Source organism: Culicoides brevitarsis, chromosome 3, assembly GCF_036172545.1.
Source record: "Culicoides brevitarsis isolate CSIRO-B50_1 chromosome 3, AGI_CSIRO_Cbre_v1, whole genome shotgun sequence".
NCBI lineage: Eukaryota > Metazoa > Arthropoda > Insecta > Diptera > Ceratopogonidae > Culicoides > Culicoides brevitarsis.
Genome location: NC_087087.1, coordinates 26,923,112 through 26,947,869, shown reverse-complemented (window position 1 = coordinate 26,947,869; position 24,758 = coordinate 26,923,112). Strand labels below are relative to the sequence as shown.

The 24,758-nt window shown below is 30.4% G+C and overlaps 3 protein-coding genes across 3 annotated transcripts in view; all 3 read right to left on the bottom strand.

Annotated features, from left to right (window-relative positions):
* Positions 1–20,373, bottom strand: part of LOC134835448 (delta-sarcoglycan) — a 32,807-nt gene extending 12,434 nt beyond the window's left edge. Inside the window, exons 1-2 of the mRNA XM_063850327.1 lie at positions 20,354–20,373; positions 18,406–18,598 (exon numbers count right to left, since the gene is read on the bottom strand). Coding sequence (XP_063706397.1) covers positions 18,406–18,585 — 180 coding nt within the window. The 5' untranslated portion in view covers positions 18,586–18,598; positions 20,354–20,373. The remainder of the gene's footprint in view (positions 1–18,405; positions 18,599–20,353) is intronic.
* LOC134835447 (dynein regulatory complex protein 9) lies at positions 18,928–21,014 on the bottom strand. The gene is given in 2 exon segments (XM_063850326.1): positions 18,928–19,497; positions 20,949–21,014. Coding segments are annotated over 2 exon segments (636 nt in total).
* A 494-nt stretch (positions 21,015–21,508) lies between these two features.
* Positions 21,509–23,408, bottom strand: LOC134834074 (uncharacterized). The gene is made up of 3 exons (XM_063848607.1): positions 23,285–23,408; positions 22,056–23,231; positions 21,509–21,999 (listed from the first exon to the last, which is right to left on the bottom strand). Exons 1-3 carry the CDS (start codon positions 23,339–23,341, stop codon positions 21,550–21,552), a joined length of 1,683 nt encoding a protein of 560 aa, XP_063704677.1. The 5' UTR covers positions 23,342–23,408; the 3' UTR covers positions 21,509–21,549.
* Between the last annotated feature and the right edge of the window lie 1,350 nt (positions 23,409–24,758).

Genomic DNA, 24,758 nt, shown 5'->3' with positions numbered 1-24,758 from the left:
TCCCTTAGAGTGTCGCTCCATACACCAAAAGAAAAATACCAGAAAATTTATATAATACAATATAATAAAATGTCGTTTCTGTTTATGTTTCCATATGCTGAGCTGGGACGGGCATCGTCACATGCTTGTACAATAAAAGAAATGTATAAATATCAATTTAAATTCATATTTTACATAAATTTCTATCTACCTCGAATATAATTTAATCCACAAAACCAAAAAAAAAAAAGAAACAAAAAACATTTTGACAGCAATTTCTAGTCGTTTTCGGTACAACGTGTGTTTGTTCAGTTCATCAGGCAGCCAAAATCTGTCTTTTCTCCAATATCGTCTTTCCTTCCTTGTCGTAGTCTCTCATTCGTGTTCGAGCATCACCTTTATTTCCTAAATACTTTCCATGCACAAAACTAAAAACAAACCAGACGAGCGGGCCACAAGAGTGCTGTTCGTGCGTTTTGTGCTGGAAAATGGCAATATAAGCATAACAGATGATGACACATGAAGTAAATGGATGTTGAGTGTGCGATGAATGTTCTCAGATATGCTTATTTGGACATTTTCATAAATTTATTTTATTTTTGAACTTATATGGGGCCACAATGACGACGAGAGACAGAAAAAAAACCGTAATAACAATGGAAATATTATGAGAAAGGTGAATTGAAAGTTTTCAAGAAAATGTCTTTTAAAGCGGATTTTATTATTTTTTTATAATTTTAGTTCCATTTGGTACGTAGTATGAAGTATTACCCCAATGCACAATTTTAAAAGTTTTCCCAATTCATAATCTGAAATTATGCCCCAATTTACATTTTAAAATGTTGTCCTAATGCACAGTAAAAAAATTTACCCCAGTTTATAATCTGAAATTTTGTCTCAATGCATATTTTAAAATTTTGACCTAATGCACAATCTAAAAAGTCGTCCCAATGCGCATTCTAAAATGTCGCATATAGGAATTCTAACATGTTGCCCTAATAATTATTTTTAAAATTTGCCTTAATGCACAGTATGAAAATTTGTCCCAATGCACATTCTTATATTTTGCCCTAATACACATTTTGAAAATTTTGCCCTAATGCACAATATAAAAATGTATCCTAATGCACATTTTGAAAATTTTCCCAATGCACATTTTAAAATTTTTCCCCAATGCACTTTTGAAAATTTTTGCCCCAATGCACAATTTGAATTAAAAAAAAAAGACAGACAAACATCAAAATCGTTAAAATTATTTTTTTTATTTCAAAAAATTTCTTTGCAATATGATAAAAACCGGATAAATAGCAACAAAACAAATATTACGACAATGTGGAAGATTGCTCGTGGCAGTAAGAAGTGCACCTGTACAATTTCATTTATGATCAAGCAATTTCTGAAAAGACGGTATTAGTTTGATTGAAAATGATATTCTTTCTCTGAAATCGATTCGAAAAGTATTGTTACAAAATGTCTTTTTTTCTTCTTCAGAAAACGTAACATAAACGCCATGAGGGAGTCTCAAAAGAAAATTCTTTCTTCTTTAACAATATTTTGTCATATTAAATTCCTCCGTATAAACTTTTTTTTTCCCTTCTTAAAAGTCTTAAAGTAAAAATATAAGAACAAAACTTTCCCTTAAATTCTCATTATTTATTGATTGTGAAAGCATTTAATCACTTACTTATCGTTCTTCGGACGTTCACGTGCAACAAACATAAAAAAGTAGCACAAAACGAACAAAAAAAAAATTAATTCAATATAAATATCTGAGCAGACAGCAGAGGATTATTTCAACATTATTGTATTAAATTGAATGCCAGCGATACTCGAGCAATAATGAATTGATTATGCGATAATTTTTGTTGATAATCGTTGGCGTGAGCGCTATACAAATTTAATTAATTAAGTACTGTGGTTGTAGAGCGAGAGATTAATTGGCAATCAAATAATATGAAAAAAAAAATTGATTAACAACGAGACCTATGGAAATTTGCATCATTTATCATTTTTTTTTCGGGGTAAGTAAATTATTTGCAGGTGACGAGACAGTTAATTATACTTTTCATGAAATAATAGATCATTTTCTGAAATTCTGTGAAAGTGTTTAATTTTTTTTTTAATTTTTAAAGCTCTTAATAAGTCAGAAATTGTTTAGTATTACCTTTTTTAAGACCCTGGGGTCTTGAAAATAAGGCCCTAAAATTTTTAAATCGAGATTTTCCGAAATTTAATTTTTTTTTAAATAAAAAATAAGAAACTCAAAAAACCTTTATTTTAAGGCCTCTGGGCCTTTTTTTAAAGACCCCAGGGTCTTAATTTTAAAACCTTATTTTTTGCCCTTATTGCCCTATGGGTGAAAAACGGGTCAGATTGATCCCTTAGGGAAATTTTCTGATCTTGCAAGAGATCACTTTGTTCCGTTAAATAAAAAAAAATTTTTCCAAAAAAATAAAAATTTCGGAATTTCTCCATGTAAAAGTTTGAGGGCCTTATTTTCAAGACCCCAGGGTCTTAAAAAAAGGCCCTAATTTTGTTCCGAGATTTTTATTTTTTTTAAAACCCAAAAAAAATTTTTTGCCCTTATTGTTTTGAACAAAAAACGGGTCAAATTGATCCCTTAAAATTTTGGGGGCTGATCATTTAAGATGATCAATTTGTTCCTTAAAAAATCAATTTTTACCATGGGATGTCACACTGGGTTCAATCGCCAAAAATTGTCTTTTATCCTAAATTTTTGAACTTTCTAAAGCAAAGTAATTACATTATTGATCTCCGATTTTCCGCCTCATTACCCAGTCAGACACAAAACTTTACCTCCAATCACTTTTAAAGACCATTCAAGCCATTTCCTAATAAACCACCCTCCATTCAACTTTTACAACACAAAAAAAACAACTTAATTTTGTTCACCGGAAATGTTATATAATCTAGGAAATGAACAGTAAATTAAAGGGACAACGTTACGATTTTTTTTGCGACAACTTCTATACCACAGTCACCACGCATCACTTCGTTCGTTCGTTCAGACTCTTTAATGGTTTGCACATTAAAAATTTATTCCGGAAATTATTCGATGTTTAAATACATGGGAATAGTATTTTTTGACTAAATGGACAAAAATTGAATGGCGCGCCATAAATAACGTTCGACGATGATAGATTTTGGCAGGACAAATTTTTGCTAGTCAAGTCACATAAAAATGTAAAGTAATTATTTTATTTTTGGGCAAAAAGTTTGAATCTAAAAAAGTTTTTTTTTCTCTTCCCAAAAACTAAAAACAATCCGATTGTTTGCTCAATCGCATTGTATTTGACTTTGACAACAAAATGTTCGGAATGTGTATTGAGTTTTGACAAACAATGCAGCAGCAAAAACATTACAGAGGACAAAAACTCATTAGAATTCAAATAAAGTGCCATCTAAATGTATCAACTATTTCATGTGCAAAAATGGATTTTCAATGCGAGAGTTTTCCATTAAAGGCTTTATTGTTGATTCCGTTTGTATTCCGGAAAAATAAAAGACGACTAATACGGAAATAATGATATTCAAAAGAGTTTGTACGGAAAAGCAGATGAATTTTAATTATCTGATGTAACAGATGTTCACTTTTCTTCCAAATATGACAAGCGAAATGAAAAATTAATGAAAATCTTACAAATTGGTGCAAAAATGGACCAACAATTGTTGATAAAGGACTAATGATGATTCAAATTTGATAACAAATGGTCTTTTAATTATTTTACGATCAAATTTCAAGCAAACAACTCTCGTCCTCATGATTGACAAACTTGAAGGAAATTTGCATATTTTAGGTAAGTTTTTAAAGTACTCTGAAAGTAATAAATTGAAAAGTTGAGAATGTGGAGGCATTCATGTGGAAACAAAACTAACCAAAAATAATTTCTGGAACACACACAAAAATAACTCACACTACTTGTCCTGTGTGGAAATCTTTTCAACAAGAAAAAAAAAGTTTGCAAGCACAAACAATTGTCGAGTGTGACATCGCAAGAAGGAAAATTAACGACAGAAAGTGCATCATGAATATCATTAGAGCTATTCTTTGCTTCTTCTTCCTCATGATGGTATGGAAAATTTACTTTTCGCAATTTTGTTCAAGTCATAATTTTCGTCAAAGGTAAGTCTTAATATTTACATCAATTTTTTTTTCAATATTTTTTTCCATTTTTTTCAGAATAGCTCAATTGGACATGCTCAAAAATTATGTCAATTAATCCAAACCAAGCTCAAAAATTATTTCAATTAATCCAAACCAAGCTCAAAAATTATTTCAATGAATCCAAACCAAGCTCAAAAAATTATTTCAATTAATCCAAACCAAGCTCAAAAATTATTTCAATTAATCAACCAAGCTCAAAATTTATTTCAATTAATCCAAACCAAGCTCAAAAATTATTTCAATTAATCCAAACCAAGCTCAAAAATTATTTCAATTAATTCAAACCAAGCTCAAAAATTATTTCAATTAATCCAAACCAAGCTCAAAATTTATTTCAATTAATCCAAACCAAGCTCAAAAATTATTTCAATTAATTCAAACCAAGCTTTAAAATTATTTCAATTAATCCAAACCAAGCTCAAAATTTATTTCAATTAATCCAAACCAAGCTCAAAAATTATTTCAATTAATCCAAACCAAGCTCAAAAATTATTTCAATTAATCCAAACCAAGCCAAAAAATTATTTCAATTAATCCAAACCAAGCCAAAAATTATTTTCCAATTAATTCAAACCAAGCACAAAAAAATTATTTCAATTAATCCAAACCAAGCTCAAAATTTATTTCAATTAATCCAAACCAAGCTCAAAAATTATTTCAATTAATCAACCAAGCTCAAAATTTATTTCAATTAATCCAAACCAAGCTCAAAAATTATTTCAATTAATTCAAACCAAGCTAAAAAATTAAATCAATTAATCCAAACCAAGCTCAAAAATTTTTCAATTAATCCACCCATAGGATGTCACACTGGGTTTAATCGTCATAAATTGTCTTTTATCCAAAATTTTTGAACTTTCTAAAGCAAAGTAATTACATTATTGATCTCCGATTTTCCGCCTCATTACCCAGTCAGACACAAAACTTTACCTCCAATCACTTTTAAAGACCATTCAAGCCATTTCCTAATAAACCACCCTCCATTCAACTTTTACAACACAAAAAAAAAAAACAACTTAATTTTGTTCACCGGAAATGTTATATAATCTAGGAAATGAACAGTAAATTAAAGGGACAACGTTACGATTTTTTTTTTGCGACAACTTCTATACCACAGTCACCACGCATCACTTCGTTCGTTCGTTCAGACTCTTTAATGGTTTGCACATTAAAAATTTATTCCGGAAATTATTCGATGTTTAAATACATGAGAATCGTATTTTTTGACTAAATGGACAAAAATTGAATGGCGCGCCATAAATAACGTTCGACGATGATAGATTTTGGCAGGACAAATTTTTGCTAGTCAAGTCACATAAAAATGTAAAAATTATTTTATTTTTGGGCAATTTGAATCTAAAAAAGTTTTTTTTCAAAAACTAAAAACAATCCGATTGTTTGCTCAATCGCATTGTATTTATTTGACAACAAAATGTTCGGAATGTGTATTGAGTTTTGACAAACAATGCAGCAGCAAAAACATTACAGAGGACAAAAACTCATTTTCAAATAAAGTGCCATCTAAATGTATCAACTATTTCATGTGCAAAAATGGATTTTCAATGCGAGAGTTTTCCATTAAAGGCTTTATTGTTGATTCCGTTTGTATTCCGGAAAAATAAAAGACGACTAATACGGAAATAATGATATTCAAAAGAGTTTGTACGGAAAAGCAGATGAATTTTAATTATCTGATGTAACAGATGTTCATTTTTCTTCGAAAAATATGACAAACGAAATGAAAAATTAATGAAAATCTTACAAATTGGTGCAAAAATGGACCAACAATTGTTGATAGAGGACTAATGATGATTCAAATTTGATAACAAATGGTCTTTTAATTAAACCATCAAATTTCAAGCAAACAACTTCGTCCTCATGATTGACAAACTTGAAGGAAATTTGCATATTTTAGGTAAGTTTTTAAAGTACTCTGAAAGTAATAAATTGAAAAGTTGAGAATGTGGAGGCATTCATGTGGAAACAAAACTAACCAAAAATAATTTCTGGAACACACACAAAAATAACTCACACTACTTGTCCTGTGTGGAAATCTTTTCAACAAGAAAAAAAAAGTTTGCAAGCACAAACAATTGTCGAGTGTGACATCGCAAGAAGGAAAATTAACGACAGAAAGTGCATCATGAATATCATTAGAGCTATTCTTTGCTTCTCCTTCTTCCTCATGATGATATGAAAATTTTACTTTTCGCAATTTTGTTCAAGTGATAATTTTCGTCAAAGGTAAGTTTTATTTTTTTCATCAATATTTTTTTAAATTTTTTTCAGAATAGCTCAAATGGACATGCTCAAAAATTATTTCAATTAATCCAAACCAAGCTCAAAAATTATTTCAATTAATCCAAACCAAGCTCAAAAATTATTTCAATTAATCCAAACCAAGCTCAAAAATTATTTCAATTAATCCAAACCAAGCTCAAAAATTATTTCAATTAATCCAAACCAAGCTCAAAAATTATTTCAATTAATCCAAACCAAGCTCAAAAATTATTTCAATTAATCCAAACCAAGCTCAAAAATTATTTCAATTAATCCAAACCAAGCTCAAAAATTATTTCAATTAATCCAAACCAAGCTCAAAAATTATTTCAATTAATCCAAACCAAGCTCAAAAATTATTTCAATTAATCCAAACCAAGCTCAAAAATTATTTCAATTAATCCAAACCAAGCTCAAAAATTATTATTTCAATTAAACCAAACCAAGCTCAAAAATTATTTCAATTAATCCAAACCAAGCTCAAAAATTATTTCAATTAATTCAAACCAAACAAATAAAAACAAAAATTTGCGAGACACCAACTTTCCACAACTTTATGTGTCTCAATGATACTTGCCATGACGATACTTTGACGGTACTTTCAAATGACGCCGTCGTCTACCGTCAACGAAAAGACGGCAGCAATACTTAAGCTTTTGTTGTAAATTGCAAGAATCTATTGTCTCGTAGGACTTTTACCTGATTTTTGTCTCGTAAACAGAGATGCCGTCTTCGCTTGTAATATCTTCGCGATCAAGTTGTTCATTAGATCGGGCCCTGAAACGTCTCTCACCTACTCCCAAGTACAGACAATATGTGCCATCATCATCGTCTTCGTTCATTCCCTTTTTATTAATATTTCACACACACACACACAAGAACTACGAATATGAAAATTTAAACTTTTGGGTCATAAATTTTGTCAGCAAAAAGGAAGTTTTACTTCTCGAGTCGTCGTCGTTGTCGTGTTCGTCGCAGCAAATGAAAACAACGGTCGGTCACATTAACGTGCGAGTTGAGTAGGTATGTGCTCGTATTACCCCAAAAATTGTGGGTGATATGCATTTCGACTCATTTTCTTGTCGGTAAGTACAATAATTTCTCCCGTTGTTATGTTGTCTGTTTAAGTTTATTATAAAACACAATAAATTTTCTTAATATTACTCGTTCACTCGCTAGCTGGCAACGAAAGAGACAAAAGATAGAAAGATGTTTAGAATTATTTAAGAATTTATTATTTTATAAAATTTTAACGAGTGTTTTTTGCGCTGAATATGAATATGTGACTGTGTGCGAATAATTTATTAAAGTAGACCGTTTTTCAGATCGATAAAAAGTTTGCTTTAATTTTGCTTCGCAGTTCAAAAGTTCAATCAATTCGCGAGCGCGTCTATTTCACAAAGGTCTTAACGGTATTCCCCTTTTCATGGTCTTTCGTGAACTTTAAATCTGTGTCTTACTTACCCAAATGCAAACACACAAAGTCTATTAAAATCTAATTTGTCTAGAGAGCACGAGAAAAACTTTGCAATTTTTTTTTTTTTATTTTCTCTTAATTCTCGTTTTTCTCGTGGAACATTTTTTTTGTTTGTTTAAATCTGTTGACGGGTGAAACATATTTGCATAAGTAGGACGATTCTTTTGTGTTTCGCTCATTTTATGATTTTTTTTGTGAACTTTAAAAGGAAGGTAAAATTTTGATGTCTGAAAGATGAGGGTTTCATAGTTAGAAAGTGAATATTTCTTAAAACGGATTTTCGAATCAGAACAAATGTTGTTGACAAAGCGTACAATAACAGCAATTACAACGTTCAACACCTTTCTACATTCAAGTACTTCAAGATAACCATGTAATTTATTGCTTTGCTCTCACTTTATCACACAAACAGTGGAAACTATTTGCTTCTATTTACATTTAATTTTAATCTCATGTCCTACACAAATTGTTACATTGCAATTAGCAGACTTATCTACCAATTTTTTTTCCTGTGTGTTTCGTTCAGTTGAAAACATGCAAATCCTCAAATATTACAGACACAAATACGCGCAAAACACAGGTAGTAATGGTTGTTGTTTGTTGGAGCTGTAACGTGTTTCGGATGAGCTTCATATTTTACAACGGAGGTTAGTGTGCAACAGAGAGACAGACCAACAAAAAAAAAGCTAACACGAGAAATATTCCACTCACATTAATTGAGGATTAAGCAAATTTTTCTCTCTCACTCATTCGTTCGTGCATTTGGTGTCCTGTGTTTCAAAAATGGGTGAGTTTTACTACTTTAAGTAGTAATTATTTTGGAACTCTATTTAGAAAGAACAGAAAGTAGAAAGACTCAGCTTAGTCCAGTTGGTTCAAGACTCAAAATCATGAAAAACTTTTCTTACTCCAATCGTGAAATTTTGGACCCTAAGGGGTTAAGGAAACCCTACCGTACCCTTCTCAACATAAGTTAAAGTTAGAAATGTTCACTTTTATGGAGTCTTATGAGAGAATTCTAAGTAAAAATAAGCCTACTTTCTGTTTTGTTCAGTGTTTCACATATCGGACTGTCGAAGTTCAAGTAAGATGCAAGATTCACGACTAATTCGGACGATAGCTTAAAACCCTTAAAAATTGACATCCTGTAGGTATCAAATTGACCTCTTAAGACAGGCTTGTATAATCTAGATAAATGCGTGATCTAAGAATCAAGTCACGATCTGATCTATTTTGCATGTATCAGATTAAATCACGAAAGATTTGATTTTTGATTTGATTTGCAAATCTAATCAAAAAATTTTCAACCCTTGACAAATTTTGATTTGATCTGATTCAAAAATTGATTTAGATCAAAAATAGATCAGATCGAATCAAAAAAAAAATCCACAAAAAATTAAAGCCAAAAAATTTCTTAAAAATTTTGAATTTGATCTGATCTAATTTTGATTTAAAACAATTTTTAGATCATATCAAATCACAAAAATTTAAGGGTTAAAAATTTTTTGATTAGATTTGCAAATCAAATAATGATCTGATCTGTCGCATCGAAAAAGATCAAATTATTTTTTCATTTTGATTTTTGGATTTTGATCTAGATTATACAAGCCTGTCTTAAGGGTTCATTTTGATCTTTTGAAGGGTTCAATTTTTTTGGGTCTACGGATGACAAATTCGAAAGGGGATCAGGTTTATCCCTTAAGAGATCATATTAAACCATTAACGGAACAAATTGATCCATTAAAAGGAATCAAAAAGTTCCCTTTTAAGAGATCAATTTGGCTCCTGAAGGGTCAGATCTCGAGTCACCTTAAGTGAGTTTTCTGATCCCTTAGAATAATTTTTTTTCCGTTAAGGAATCTGATCTCTTGAGGAATTAACTTGATCGTATTTCGAGCTGGTCTACAGATGAACCCAAAATTCTTGCAAGAGGTCATTTTGATCCTTGAGAGGTCAATTTATTCTTTTAAGGAACCAAATTAATCTAGACTTTATCTTAAGATCCTTTGCTGCAGTATTAAGAGGCAGAAGGTTTACATCATCGCGAGGTTAAAATTCATCTCTTATCATTCCTCCGAGTCCCGCTGTTGTTGCTTCAGTTGTTCTACAAGGTGTGATATGGCATATGAATAAAAATTTAATGCATACAGCTGTGACTATTGTCTACACGATTGCAGCAACAGCGATGCACGGCTTGCGAGTTATAATAAATTAAAATGTGTGTCTGTGTCCCTTTTCATTCGAAAAAACACACAGAGAAACTGAAGGAGGAAATAAATGGAATATTTGTACAACGACACGAGGGAAAAGTTGTTGCTTGTTACAGTTTAAACTCTCCTTTTTACAACAAAAATTTGTAGACCTCCTTCACTATCACATGTGACTTGTTTTACATAACAACGCCGATGAATCCCTTTTACTTACTTTGGCTTGTTACTGCATTGTTGTTAAATGCAATTTTTGTCATAACCTTGTTTGATTTGGAAAGCGTAAAAAGTGGTAATTTGGGTCTTTTACGATACGGGCTTATTTGAAGAAAGTCTCAATGATGAAAATTCCTGAATTGACATTTTTTTTGTGCAGCAGTAATAACTTTTTTTTTTCAACTCAATTGAACTCATTGTCTATTATTGCTTTTCATAGTTTTCCAACATGTGACTTGGGGCTGCTACTCCTAATCTACAATCAAGTCATCTATTTTGCCATTTTACCTTTTTTTCATGCAATTTTACAGCATAAAATTTCATTGTTTGCTGCGACATTTGAATCTGAATCGAACAATGAACAAATGAATGAATCAAATTGATTGTCGTTCACTTTTTTTCTCCATTGTGAACTATTATTGCATTCATTCATGTTAAATGGACTACATGACATGTTACAATTTTTCATTGTCTCGAATCCTTTTTTTTTTCTCTTTCTTTGAATGTCATCGATTCGGACAATTAAGTATTAATTAGTCGTTGTCTACTTTTTCTAGTGATCTATTCCGATAAATTGATTTCATTTACTTCTACTCCCTTTTGTTAATTAATAATAATAATAACGGTAACACACAGACAGTAATAATAAACCAAAGATAACATTCTTCGGATATTTTAGAACAATAACGGAACATAGAGTTAATTTCAAAGGCAAGCAGAAATTTGATAAAGACCACCCAGAGATATTCTTTGGAAGCAAAAATTTCCAACATAAAGCAGCAGTCGTCGCGCCAACGAGTGAAAAAGCGAGAGACTATTCAAATGAAAATCGGCATAAGAATAACAGAAGAAATAAATTGAATCTGCATATTTGATCTCTATTTTATTATTTTGGCGTTCCGTTATGCCGTCGTGCCTTTTCAGCGCAATAATCTGGATCAACAATGACAAATTCGGTGCTTTGGAAGTAATAAACTTCAGTTTAGCAGTCCTGCCTGTTATGGTGTTGGCTGATATCCAAAATGAAAATTTACCGCGCTTTCGATGTTTGTTTCTCTCGAGAAGTAGAGAAAAAAAATTTTTTTATTGTTGTTTCTTTTTCATTTTAGGTTTGATTTTGAATATGTCTATCGAGGAAATCGAGTAGAAAGTAATCGTCAAAGAAAAGTTTTTTTTGAAGGAAATTGACACACGTAGGAACAGGAGGTAAGTTAAGTGAATTTCTATGCAAATCGCCAGACAAATATGATGATTGGTTTCTTCTAAAATGACATTTTTTACCGCATTGCGAAGGAAAAAATGAGCTCTTTAAGAAAGGACGTCTTTTTCATGATGCTATCGATTTAAAAATTAACAACGTGGTTAAATGGTAAAACATCATTAAAACTGGCTGGTATTTCCAAATTTTACGTGGTAAAATTTTTCTGAAAAAATTTTAAATGTGCATTGGGATAAAAAAAAACTACAATTTGATTTTTTTTTATCCCAATGCACATTATAAGTTTTCCCAAAGATACATTTTTTGCTTTTAATTTAGAAAATATAAAAAAATTCTAAGTTTTTTCACATCATTCTATTTTTTTTCTAAAATTAAAGCTAAAAATTTCTTTGGGAAAACTTATAATGTGCATTGGGATAAAAAAAAAATCAAATTGTTGTTTTTTTGTCCCAATGCACATTTAAAATTTTTTCAAGACGAAATTTGGATATACATATCAACCACGTGACCACTTTGAATGATATTTTACTCAAATTTTTATTCATTTAACCATTTGTAAATCGATAGTATCTCTTTGATAATTTTGTGTATTTATGTTTCCGGTGGCCGTCGCAAGAAGGATGCAGGACCTTTACTCTGAAAAGGATGACGAAACACTATGAATAAATGTTTTTTAAAAAGATGGGTTTTTTATTCCGGCGGATTCTCCAATGGCTTTTTCGCCCCGAATGAAAATTAGTTTTTATGTAGCCAAGGGTTTTAAACCTGTTGTTGCAATAAATAAAATAAATAATAAATAAGAATAAATAAATAAATAAAATAAATAAATAAAACTAAAGAGGTACGAGATTCAATAAATTTTTAAAATGTGCATTGGGCAAAGTCACGTGGTTTGATATCAAAATGCGACACTATCCTTGGCTGTTTATCTCATGAGAAATTTTCATATTTTTTTTTTGTCTAGAGAATATTGATTCAAACTACCCGAATCTAATCTCCTCGTTCAAACGATAAATTCCCCGACAAATATTATTGTTTTCTAAAATTCAACAAGCTGCAACCACACTTGTGGCAAGCAAAATTAACTTGAGGCATTGCTCCATTACGACACCTAAATAAATGTTGCTTATTAATATTCTTAACCGCACAACCATCCTAAGTCTATCTTATCCAAAAGTCTAGTGCGTATACTATACTATACTTGTTGTTTTTTGATCATAATCTTCGTTTACCCCACAAACCAAACAGAACTCATTTTGTAATGAAAATGAACAAAAACCCTTGGAGAAATGGAATTTGTAAGAGTGAGTTTAATACGCAGTGGTTTTCAAAACTTAATTTATTTCCATATAAAAACTACTTTCTATAAAGAAAGAACAATTTTAGAGCAGAAATTTTGCCACAAATGACTTTCTTTCTTTTAAACTTGTACAACGTGACACCTCTTTGTCATTTTGTTATGACAATCATTATATGAAAGTCCTCACCACACAAATTGATTGAAATTACCACAAATATCGGATTAATCAGTGCACAAGTGACGATTATGCCTTTATCTAAAACAAACAGCTATCGACGGTCCATTGTTTTCATACAAAATATTATCTCATGTGTTTATGTCCACAGTTTAAAACAAGAGCAGGCAAAATTAAATTTTAATTACAAGTAACTATCAATGTTGCTCTTCAAGCCACACGAGTACTACGACAAAAGAGGAAGAGGAGAAAATTGTAATATAACGGAACAAAACAATTGTTTGTGTAAAATTTAGAAGTGTTTTAATAATAATAATAAGCTTGAAAATTGTAAAGTGTGTTATCCTCTTATGATGTTCTTCATGTTGGAAAAGTGTTTGGAAAATTTTGATGCATGTTAAATTGTTGCACTTTATCTTCTTTTCATTTATTTTGTTTTGTTTTCTTTTTGTTGTTGTTCAATGATCCACTTAGGAAGCGATTTGTTTGCAAGAGCATGATATTAATGAGGAAAATACTTAAGTGAAGATGCAGTTTGAGGAGTAAGGAGTGAACACTTTAATGTTGGTAAGATTTTTTTTTTTGTAAAATCTTATGACTTAAAATTAAATTTCAAAAACTTATGTGACTCCAAAATTCCAAATTTACAATTTTTTAAAAAAATTGGTAAATTAAGTCAAATAATTAACTTCTGTCAAACTTTCGTGACTCTTGATTTAATTTTCAAAACAAAACTATGTCAAAGGAATTTTTTTTTCAGTTTCAATTTTTTAGCAGTTTTGAGTTATAAAATGATTAAAAATGATAAATTAGAGCCCTTTGACAAATTTTGATCTTGGATTTGAAAAACATAGTTTTTGAAACTATGTCAAAGGAAATTTTTTTTTCCAGTTTCAATTTTTTGACAGTTTTGAGTTATAAAATGATTAAAAATGATAAATTAGTACCCTCTGACAAATTTTTATCCATTTGGAGCAAGATTTGACAAAAATTGCTTTGACACAGTTTTTGACACAGTTTTTCTCTTGATTTAGTTTTCAAAACAAAACTATGTCAAAGAAAAAATTTTTTTTCAGTTTCAATTTTTTGGCAGTTTTGAGTTATAAAATGATTAAAAATGATAAATTAGAGCCCTCTGACAAATTTTTATCCATTTGGAGCAAGATTTGACAAAAATTGCTTTGACACAGTTTTTGACACAGTTTTTCTCTTGATTTAGTTTTCAAACCAAAACTATGTCAAAGAAAAAAATTTTTTTCAGTTTCAATTTTTTGGCAGTTTTGAGTTAAAAATGATTAAAAATGATAAATTAGAGCCCTCTGACAAATTTTTATCCATTTGGAGCAAGATTTGACAAAAATGGCTTTGACACAGTTTTTGACACAGTTTTTGACACAGTTTTTTTTGTTCTTGATTTAGTTTTCAAATCAAAACTGTGTCAAAGAAAAAATTTTTTTTCAGTTTCAATTTTTTGGCAGTTTTGAGTTGAAAAATGATTAAAAATGATAAATTAGAGCCCTCTGACAAATTTTTATCCATTTGGAGCAAGATTTGACAAAAATTGCTTTGACACAGTTTTTGACACAGTTTTTTTTCAGTTCTTGATTTAGTTTTCAAATCAAAACTATTTCAAAGGAAAATTTTTTTTTCAGTTTCAATTTTTTGGCAGTTTTGAGTTGAAAAATGATTAAAAATGATAAATTAGAGCCCTCTGACAAGTTTTTATCCATTTGGAGCAAGATTTGACAAAAATAGCTTTGACACAGTTTTTTTGTTCTTGATTTAGTTTTCAAATCAAAACTGTGTCAAAGAAAAAATTTTTTTTCAGTTTCAATTTTTTGGCAGTTTTGAGTTATAAAATGATTGAAAATGATAAATTAGAGCTCTTCTGATAAAATTTTAATCCATTTGAAGAAATATTTGGCATAAATGGCTTTGATTTGCTAATTTTGCAAAATACGAACTTGCTATGAAATTCTTTTAAAGCTTTGCTCTATTTTTTCTTTCATCATATCATCAAAAAGAAATCATTATGAATGATTAGATTCTCGGAAAAACTCAATTGAAGCTTTTTTCATTTAAAAAGCAATTTTAATTGAATTTCAAGCAATTTCTAAAAACTAATGACAAAAAAACTCACCCACTTGTTCAACATCCAACAAAACACGAGACACCTAATGCGATAAAATGACAGATTATTTCCCGAGCAACATTGACGCAATCCTTCTAAAGTCCTTTTCAATGCAGATAATTATCACTCAATTAAAAATATTTCCCGTACATGTTGTTGCAGCTTCATAAAATCACTATATCCAGATGCCTTTCGATGCAAATTTATGTATACACCAACAAATATGTCACGTGTATGCATTCATGACAAAACATCGAAAATACTCTCACAACATAATAAACTATTAGTCGTGATTGTGCAAATATTCCTACAAATTATTTTGACAAAATACAACAACATCCTTTTTGCTGCAGAATCACAGGGAATATTTCATCGCTTTCTCTTCAGCGACAATTCCCATCTTGTTTGCACGTCAAAAACTTTCTGACAACAAAATCTTTCGCATTAATGGTGCTTAGTGAGGCGATTTTCGATCCCGAGCCTCCAGAGGTCGATTTTCAGTAAATGGCGACGCACCGTGCGGAAAGTGATACTTTTTCAAGCTACCTGTATTTTCCTATGATTATATATCAACAGTCTACTAAATTCAATTTTAATAGACTATAAACATTCAATGGAGTTCGTTTCATTGCAACACATGTCGTCCTGTGTCCGACTACCTATGATGACATTTTGTGCATTCACAAAATTTAAATCAGATATTTCAATTTGTGCTGTACGAAGGCATATATGCGGACACTTTTATTTGAGCTTTTAATCAATCAATGTTCGAATAGGGCAAATTTTGTGCCAAATTTCCAACATAAAACAACAATAATTGTTGCAGTGGCGATATTTTTGGAAAATTTTCTTATTGCTGATAAATCACCAGATGGTTACCGGTTAAATTTATGTCTCTCTTTGTCCCATGGATTTGTGTAAATTTTCGTCATTTGTCAAATGCGGAATAACCAAACAAAAGGTAAGTAAATGTAAAAGTCACAAAATCCGCTGATTTAATTAAAATTTAATTTTAACAGGATGTCAATACGCCGCCGCTCCCATGTTTGTTTATTTTAATTGATAACAATTATCAACTGACCAAACAACCTATATACGACATAATTTTATATCACAACATTCGCAAAATCGCCAGCGTCATCGAGCATACTTGATTAGGTGGAATAACAATCATGTTGTTTGAACATCCGTCGATGATGGCGTTTCAATTAACTTTGTCTAATTATGCTCAAAAATAACAGTATAATGTTATTACGCAATAAGTTGATCGAATAATTAATGGTGAAATAATTCACTTTAATTATTTGTTGATTTTGTGTTAATCGAATTTGGTATGCAAATGCAGTTAAAACCAGACGTCTCCATTTTTAAGACTTTTTGAAGCACGAATGCCACTTCTTTTTTACTCTCTTTAATTGGAGACATTATAAAAGTGTTATTTATAATTAGAGAGTGTTAACACACGGACCGAGTGTTATCGAGAAATTCTTGTCGCAAATGCAGTCATGCAATCGTTTCGTAAGTGAATTATGTCTTTGTTGACCCGGTATTCGCGTGAACTTCATGAAACTTTTTTTTTTGTATGTAGCTTCAGGACATGGAAAATCAATATTTGTTGTTTTTAATGAACGAAAGGATTGAAGGTAAGTAAAAATATAAGATTTTTTATTTTTTAATAAAATATTTTTTTTTGCATGAAAATTTGAACCAATGCGGAATGAAATACTTTGAGGCTCTCTAAAATCTGAAGAAGACCGCCGAATACAAGATGTCATGAATTTTTGGTTTTCTGAACCGAAATAGAAAGAAATTTCCATCACAAATAAGACTGACTCTTTACAAATGTATGATTGGAACCCATATTGAATACTGCATCTTATTTTTGAACAAAAAGGACGAAATTGAAACATTACAAAAAACAAAGTTAAAGACTATTGATCTTTAAAATCTATTCCAATTAATCCAAACCAAGCATATGAACACAAATGGTACCGAGAGGCAGAGAAATCTTAATCTATACAGATCAGTGAAATTTACTTATCCTGGAGAAAATTTTAAAACCATGGAGCACCATGAAAATTTTGAACAATCCAAAAATTATTGGAATTTTTTTTTATTTTTTTAAAGTCATTGCTTGGGCAAACAAACAAAAAGAATCCCGGGAATTTCGAATTTTTTTTCAAATTTCATTCAAATTCAACTCGTAATATAATTTATTTTTTAATTTTTTTCCTATTTTTCGTTGAAAATTAATTTTTTGACCTTTTTTGAATGCTATGTCGAGAATTAAAAACTTCTATTTTTATTTATTTATTTTTTTGAATAAGTCAATTGCATTAAAAGTGTCTCGAAAATAATATTGTAAAAATAAATTTGTTAAATCTGTAAAATTGTAAGTTTGATAAAACATAACTCTTTCCAACATTTATAAATTTTAATATTCATGAGTCAAAAAATCACAAAATTTGACTTTTTATCATATTTTCATTATAAATTAATTTAAAAAAGTAAAAAAAACATTTAAAATAACGTTTTAGATAAATTTCTATCGTAAAATTTAAGTTTTTAAATTAAAAAAATAATCTAAATAGTTAATTTTTGGAGCTTCAAGCCTTTCGACGAATTGCAACTGAATAAATTTCAAAAAAAATTTTCTCTATCTGAATTTCATAATTTTTAGGTCTAACTGGAAAACCCGGTTCTTTTATTTCTTACTTACTTAAAATTACTTAAAATTTCATGAATATCAAAACAAGAAAAAAAAAATATTTTTTTTTGCATTTTTTGGAAAAAAAAAATTGTATCAGAACACGTAGAAACGTGAAAATATCAGAAAAAAGTTGAATAAAGTTAATTATTCAACTAAAGAATAATCGAAGCTAAAGCTATTAACAGAGACTAAGTAGAGATTTAACGCTATCAAAAATTACCGCTTCCCTTTCTTCAGATTAGTTAAGAAAATTAAATTGAATGCTTTAAACACAATTAAGGAAGTCAGATGAGTTCAGTGTATCAGACTGTTGAGCATGAAGTCGTCGATTCGAGACTCGAAATCATGAAAAAACTTCAATCGTCAAGTGCACAGTCTATCACTACAAGCATTTGAAATGGACTGATATCATGAAACTTTTTGATGAATTAAATTATTTTAGATTTTGGGATATACTTGTGAATATTGAAAAGTCTTAAGTAGCTTCTATTAATTTAATTTTTTTTAAAATCTTCTGAAACTTACCACTTGCCAGTCATTAGCGCCATCATCATCATTGTTGTTGTAGTAATTAAGAAAACTCTGACATTCGCTCGAAAACTCCCAATTTAGTACATTTGGTTGCAACAATTGTCCACTTTTAGATCTACACTGAAAGATTGATGTTGGTCTCGAGAGTCTCAATGCATCAACTTCATAACTCATAGCAGTTTTTCTTCTATAATTTTTTTTTGTTTTATAAATGCAAAAATTACACTTTTAGCTGGTAATTGGATAAAATTTATTACACACCGCAGGATTAAAGTAATCGCTCAATCACACAAACCGCCAATTTTTTGTTCTTTTTTATGTGATTTTTTTTTCTACATTCTGTGACATGCCATGTTGTTAATTGTAATCACCTTTATGTTATTTTTTCATTCACGCTCTCTGTCAACATTTCATTCGTATTCACAGTTTTACATGGAGATTATTTATTTACTTAAATATTTATTTTCCATTTGTTTGTTTTTGGTGTGAATGTGTGGTAGAGGCACGAACAGTGGATCAGCAACGAATATTTTTTTTCGATGCATCGGATTATTTTTTAGATTTTTTACCTTTTTTGCGTTTTTTCTTCGGAATTTTTATTTTAAATGGACCAAGGCCTTTTCGTACCATCACACCTCTCCACCATGCCTGAATTTTGATGGAGCATTTTGCAGCCAAAATCAATTCCTTTTCTTCTCGCATCTTCGCCTGCCATGTCACAATTGCTTCTCGTTGCATTTCAAATCGTTCTTCCATTTCTTTCTTTCGCTTTTCCATGGCGTAACGTCGCTCATTCAATTGTTGCATTGCATTTTCCAGCATTTCCGTTTCGCGTGCAATGCGATCGTCCCACATGCCAATCGTATCGAGCAGCTCGTTGATACAATTGTCGAGATGTCGTTCGGTGTGGAAATTTATCGTGCGGTCATCGTCAATTGCTTCATCCAATTCGCGTAGTTCGCAACTCAGACGTTGTTCTTGCACGTGAAACATTATCGCATTTTGGTCGCAACGAGCAGTTTCGAAACGTTTGAAGGTTCGAGCTCGACATTCCTCGACGAGACGGGTGTCATCACGTTCTAATTGCTTTGCGAAAATTTCTTTGTCCAAATTTTTGAGTAAATTTTGTTTTTCAACGTTGAGTTGTAGAAACTTGTTTTCTAGAAATTCGAGTTTTTGTTTGGTTTCGAGATAATTTGAAAGCAATTCAGGAGTTTCTTGATTCAGTTGAGAGGAAATGAAGTTGTTTAGAGAGTCAAAAGTGCCGTGAGTGGAAATTTCATGAGATAAAGACTTTAGTAAGTCCGAAAAGATGGAAAGATTTAGACTTTTGGAAGAATCTTCATGGATGTTCAAAAAATTTAACTGACTTGCAGCATCGTCTAAAAATTTTTTGATAAAATAAATTTGCAAATTTGTGAATAAAGTCATTTTAGGAACAAATTTTGACTCAAATATCATAGATAACTATGATTTTTTTAAAAGAAAGTTGATATTTATTTAATTTTTTTTTTTATTTTTTGAGTTATAAAATTTTTCGTTAATTTTTTTTTCAAACAAAAAAAAAATTATTAATTATTAAAAAATCAATTTAAAATTAAGAATATTTTTTTTAAATTTAATTTTAATTAATTAATTATTTATATTTTTTTTTAATTTAAAAAAAAGAAATATTTTTTATTGAGAAAAGTTAAAAAAAATAATTAAAATTTTTTTAAAGGAAAAATTTAAAAATATTTTAATTTTTTAACGAATTTTTATAAGTCTCACATTTAAATTTTTTAACAAGTCACGTAACAATTATGAATAAAAAAATCACATAAAGACCCATTTAATTGGCTTCGCACTTGTTCAAATCAAACACTTGTTGTCATAAAAGCCAAAAAAAAAACATGTAATTAATTGACACCAATTACACTCAAGCTGCTAAAAAATTTTCTACCTTTTTCAAGCATTGAAATCTTTCACGCGCGATAAAAAAAAGTGACAAAAATACAAATTTTATCCAATCACCATTCAGTTATTTCTATCAGATCATATCAAAAATCAATTTATTTTTTTTTTATTTTTTTACTTTACTCAATTATTTTTTTCAATTAATTTTTGTCTCACTTGAACTTTAACGTTTAATTGCCGATTTGTGAATTCACAGGGAAAAAAAATCAGGGAAAATTTTTCGAACTAGACCGGTCTAGCGTCAAAAGTACACTGAGTTTGTTTTGATTTTTGCTTCAGAGTCAAGTGTTTCACAGCCGGAACATTTCGCATCATATCGCACGACGAAGATAACGGACGTTTTTCAATTTCTCTCATCGCACATGCGTGTAACTTTGGACTTGCGATTCCCCTTTGGAAATTTCTTACCCAAAAAATTTTGGAGAGAGTGGATAGCTAGTTGTATATTGGTTAAGTAGATGAATTATTGTCACGTGGCGTATTTGATATTTTATGTTATATTATTGGAGGAATTTCTGCACATTTCAGGTAGGTAAATATTGCGAAGGAGGCTGTCTTAAGGAAATTTTCTATCGTCTTACGTACGGCGATGGCTTTTGTATGAATTTCTGTAGCTCGTACGGCAGTTTTTTGGGTTTCTTGACCATTTGGGATGAAATTAAGAGATTTGATGGACAGAAAAGTGAAAAATCGCTTTATGAACAGGGATGTCAAATAGAATTTTGGGGAAAATGGATGTTTAAAAGTCTTTCTTATGAATTTTGTAACGCAATAACTCAAATTCTGCTTCACGAATCACTTTGGAATTTTTTATAAAGTATTTTTCTTGACCTCTAGTAGGTTTTGGAACACACCTGGCATAAAAAAAAAACTTTAAAGCTTAAGAAAATAAAGCTTTAAATTTTTGTTTACGAACTTTGAAATGCAATAACTCCAATTTTGCTTCACGAATCTTTTTAAATTTATTTTTAAAGTACTTCTGATGTATTTTAAAAGGTTTTTGAGCCAATCTGGTTTAAAAAAATTTTATCAAACTTATGGAAAAATTTCAAAAAATAAAATTGACTTTTTCTGGTTGAACGAAGTTCACGGGTCAGTCAGTTTTGTTCTGAAATTTCAAAAAATTCAAATTTTTTAATAGTAAATTACCAAAAAATAAGTTTTTCGTTTATTAAATCAATTTTAAAACGCAAAACTTCTACCAATATCATCTGAATCTTCTTGATCAGAAAGCTCATCCAACGTGTAAGGCGCTACTTTCGACTTATACTCCCCCAAATCCTCATATTCGATATAATGTCGCTTCACATAATTCTCTAAATTGATAAAATCTCTTCGAGTGAACTCCCGTTCATCGTTCACGATCTTCCTCAAAGACGAAATTTTCTCAAACAAGTTCAATTCATGGATAAATTTTGCATTTGGCGTACACGTCTCAAAAATTTGCAGTTTTTGACAATTTTCGATGATACTTCGACAAGATTCTTCCATTGAAAGATCACAATTTGCTTTTAAAACTCGTAAATTTGGCATGTTTGTCGTACTAAGTCTCAATCCGGTTCCGCCATTGTACGAAATTCCGAAATATTCCAAGTTTGGGGTGTTTATGGCAAATTTTGGGTGAAATTGAATCTAAAAAGATAATAAAAAAATAATTTTTTTAAGAAAATTGAAAAATCAAAACTTACCGTCGATCCAAATACGACTTTTTTGAGTTTTTCCATTCTTGGCCATTGTGCCAGCATGAAGGTGACATCAATTAATGGCAAACTAAGAGATTCTAATTGAGTTAAGTTGCTGAGAAGATACTCAGGTTGATCATTGGTCACCAAATTCAGGGGTTCAAGTTCATTTGATTCAAGTTCCAATTTTTTTAGTTGTGGTAATTTGAAGCAAATATGCTTGAAATTGTCATTGCCGAACACGGTGTTGAGCAAATAGAGAGACTTTAGATTCGGAAAACAGTCGATCATGAAACGGAAACACGCCATGCAGTTTCGTTCTTTGATGTTTTCCATTTTGAGCTCTTCCACTGTGGGACAAATGATTTTTTCGTGCATGAAAAAGCAAGAAGAGAGGCTTGCGATGTCGCGATCCCACAAAATGTGAAGAACTTTCAGATTTGGAAAGAGATTCAAATTGTTGTAACTCGATGGTGGCCGTTTGAAGTAAAGTTCAGTCACTTCCTCGAACAGAATTGTCGGGTTATTGATGAAATTTGTGGTGCATTTGAAATAAACGTTCTCCAAACTTTGCACGGATTCCAAATATTCCTTTAATTTCTCATCAAGAGAGAAAATTTTTGTACTTATGGTAGCGAATTGAGCAGCAATCAGCACAAGAGCATCCAAACCACCTTTGATTTGAACTCGTTCTGCTGTAAGAAATTTCAAATTCTTGATTTTTCGTAAGCGTTCCATGTCTTCCGTTTTTTCCATGATCGACAACTGTTGGACATGCACATGTTCAAGCGTTTCCGGACAATTTTCGTACAAATCTCCCAACTTTCGTATTGTTAATTTCCTCAATTGTGGAAACATTAAATGGAATTCCGAGGCATTTATTAACTTCATTGCCTGACTAACGTCCAAACATTGAACATTTTCGCCCAAATGACTTAGGAATGCAGTTGTTAGGAGCTGATGGTGACTCGTGATGTTCTCACCCAGTTTCAAATATCGATATTTTCGACGAGAATTGAAAAAAAGTGAAACCGGTTCGATGTCTCGATGCAAATAGCAGTCGTGCAAATGTAGTTGATAGTCTTCAGCGAAGGATTGAAGGGTTTCAGCCCAATTTGTGCAAACGAGGGCAATTTCTCGTCGTTGTTTTGGATGGCAATGACCGAAAATGATTTGTTGTAACTACAAAAAAGTTGATTTTAAAAAGATTTTTAGTTAAAAAAGAAATTTCTCACCTCGACAGGTAACAGATCGAAACAAGAAGTTTCCATTTTTGTACGTTTTGACTCCATTTTAGGCGTAAATCATGGAAAATTGTAAAAACAGAACGAGAAAGCCGGGGTTTGTTTATGAAATGAAATATCCAGTGGCGTATGGTATTTAATTTCTTCGTTTCCGGTGATAGTAGTGACAGTAGGATGTGAGCGGTGATTATTAGAACTAATTTAATTTGAGTTCAAATGCTAAAACGGTTCCTTCATTTTAATTTTTTTTTTGGATTTTAATTATTATTTATCATTAAGGCCATTAAATTTAATTATTTCACTTTATGTCGCCCCCCTTCGATTTTGCCGAAAAAATTCAGGGGGAAAAATTAAAATAATTAAAAAAAAAAGGAAAAATTTTTAAATTTTTTTGTACTTTTTGTTTGAAAAACAATAAAAATAGCAAATTTACATTTAAAAAATATAAGGTATGAACTTAACTTGCTTTAAAAACTCATTATCTATCGAAAATTCGATGAAAAAAATTTTTGAGTCACGTGACGAAATTTTTTATTTTTTCTTAAATTTTTATTTTGTTAAATTTTATAAAAGTTTTGACTTAAAAACTTAAAATAATAAAAGTTAAAATTATTTTAATGTGTTCAATCAACGATTAACGTTCAAAAACGTCAAACAAGTAGTAAAAATTGGCCTAAATTAAATTATCATTAATTAATTATTTTAAAAATTAAATTAAAAAACAATTCAGTTGAGTCAAAAGAGAAGAGTAAAAGCTTAAAAAGTTAATTTAATCCAAAACTAAAATCTAGATTGTGAGATCGTCGTCTTGTTTGGTTACTTTTTTAAATAAATAAATAGTAAAGTTCATTTTATTGAGCTTCTCCTCTGTTCAATGAACAAATATTTCTTAATTAAATAATCGAGCAGAGGGAAAAGCCTTTACAATACATACAAAATCCCATTTAAAAGTTACAAGTTGAAAAAATAACCCGAAGAGTTGTCACCCTTACAAGGCCCAAAGCTCATTCAAGTATCAACTTTTACTTTTTCAATATTTTACAGATGATATTGACCAATCTGCTTTGATCATTCAGTCGCGTGTTCTATATTTTTATTGATCAGTGCGATGTAAAATTAGACTTCTTAAGTTCACTAAAAATTCTTTTAGAATGTGTTACTTTTCGTTTCATTTTGTTGAAAAAAGTAGAAAAAGAAGTTTTGCGTACCACTTGTCAGATGATTTGGCAATCTAAAGTCGCTTCAAAGCTCGTAAGGTTGTGATTCTCCCACAGTTGTCAATTTTTCTGTTAAGTATTTCAGAAGCAGAATGTTTTTTGGCTTTGTCTATTAGTTCTAGTGGTTTAAAGTAGACTCTTTGCTTCACGTCAAGTAATTCTGTTTCATTAAATCTGGCTCGAGACTTGAGATTTTATATATGTTTTATTGAGTTTGTCGTATTCTGTTTCGAAGATGTATCTCGCGG

Coding starts and splice junctions, on each gene's coding strand:
- LOC134834074 (XM_063848607.1), bottom strand. CDS start 23,341: ATGGAGTCAAAACGTACAAAAATGGAAACTTCTTGTTTCGATCTGTTA. Junction 23,232..23,284: donor TCGATCTGTTACCTGTCGAG/GTGAGAAATTTC, acceptor ACTTTTTTGTAG/TTACAACAAATCATTTTCGG. Junction 22,000..22,055: donor AAGTCGTATTTGGATCGACG/GTAAGTTTTGAT, acceptor TTATCTTTTTAG/ATTCAATTTCACCCAAAATT.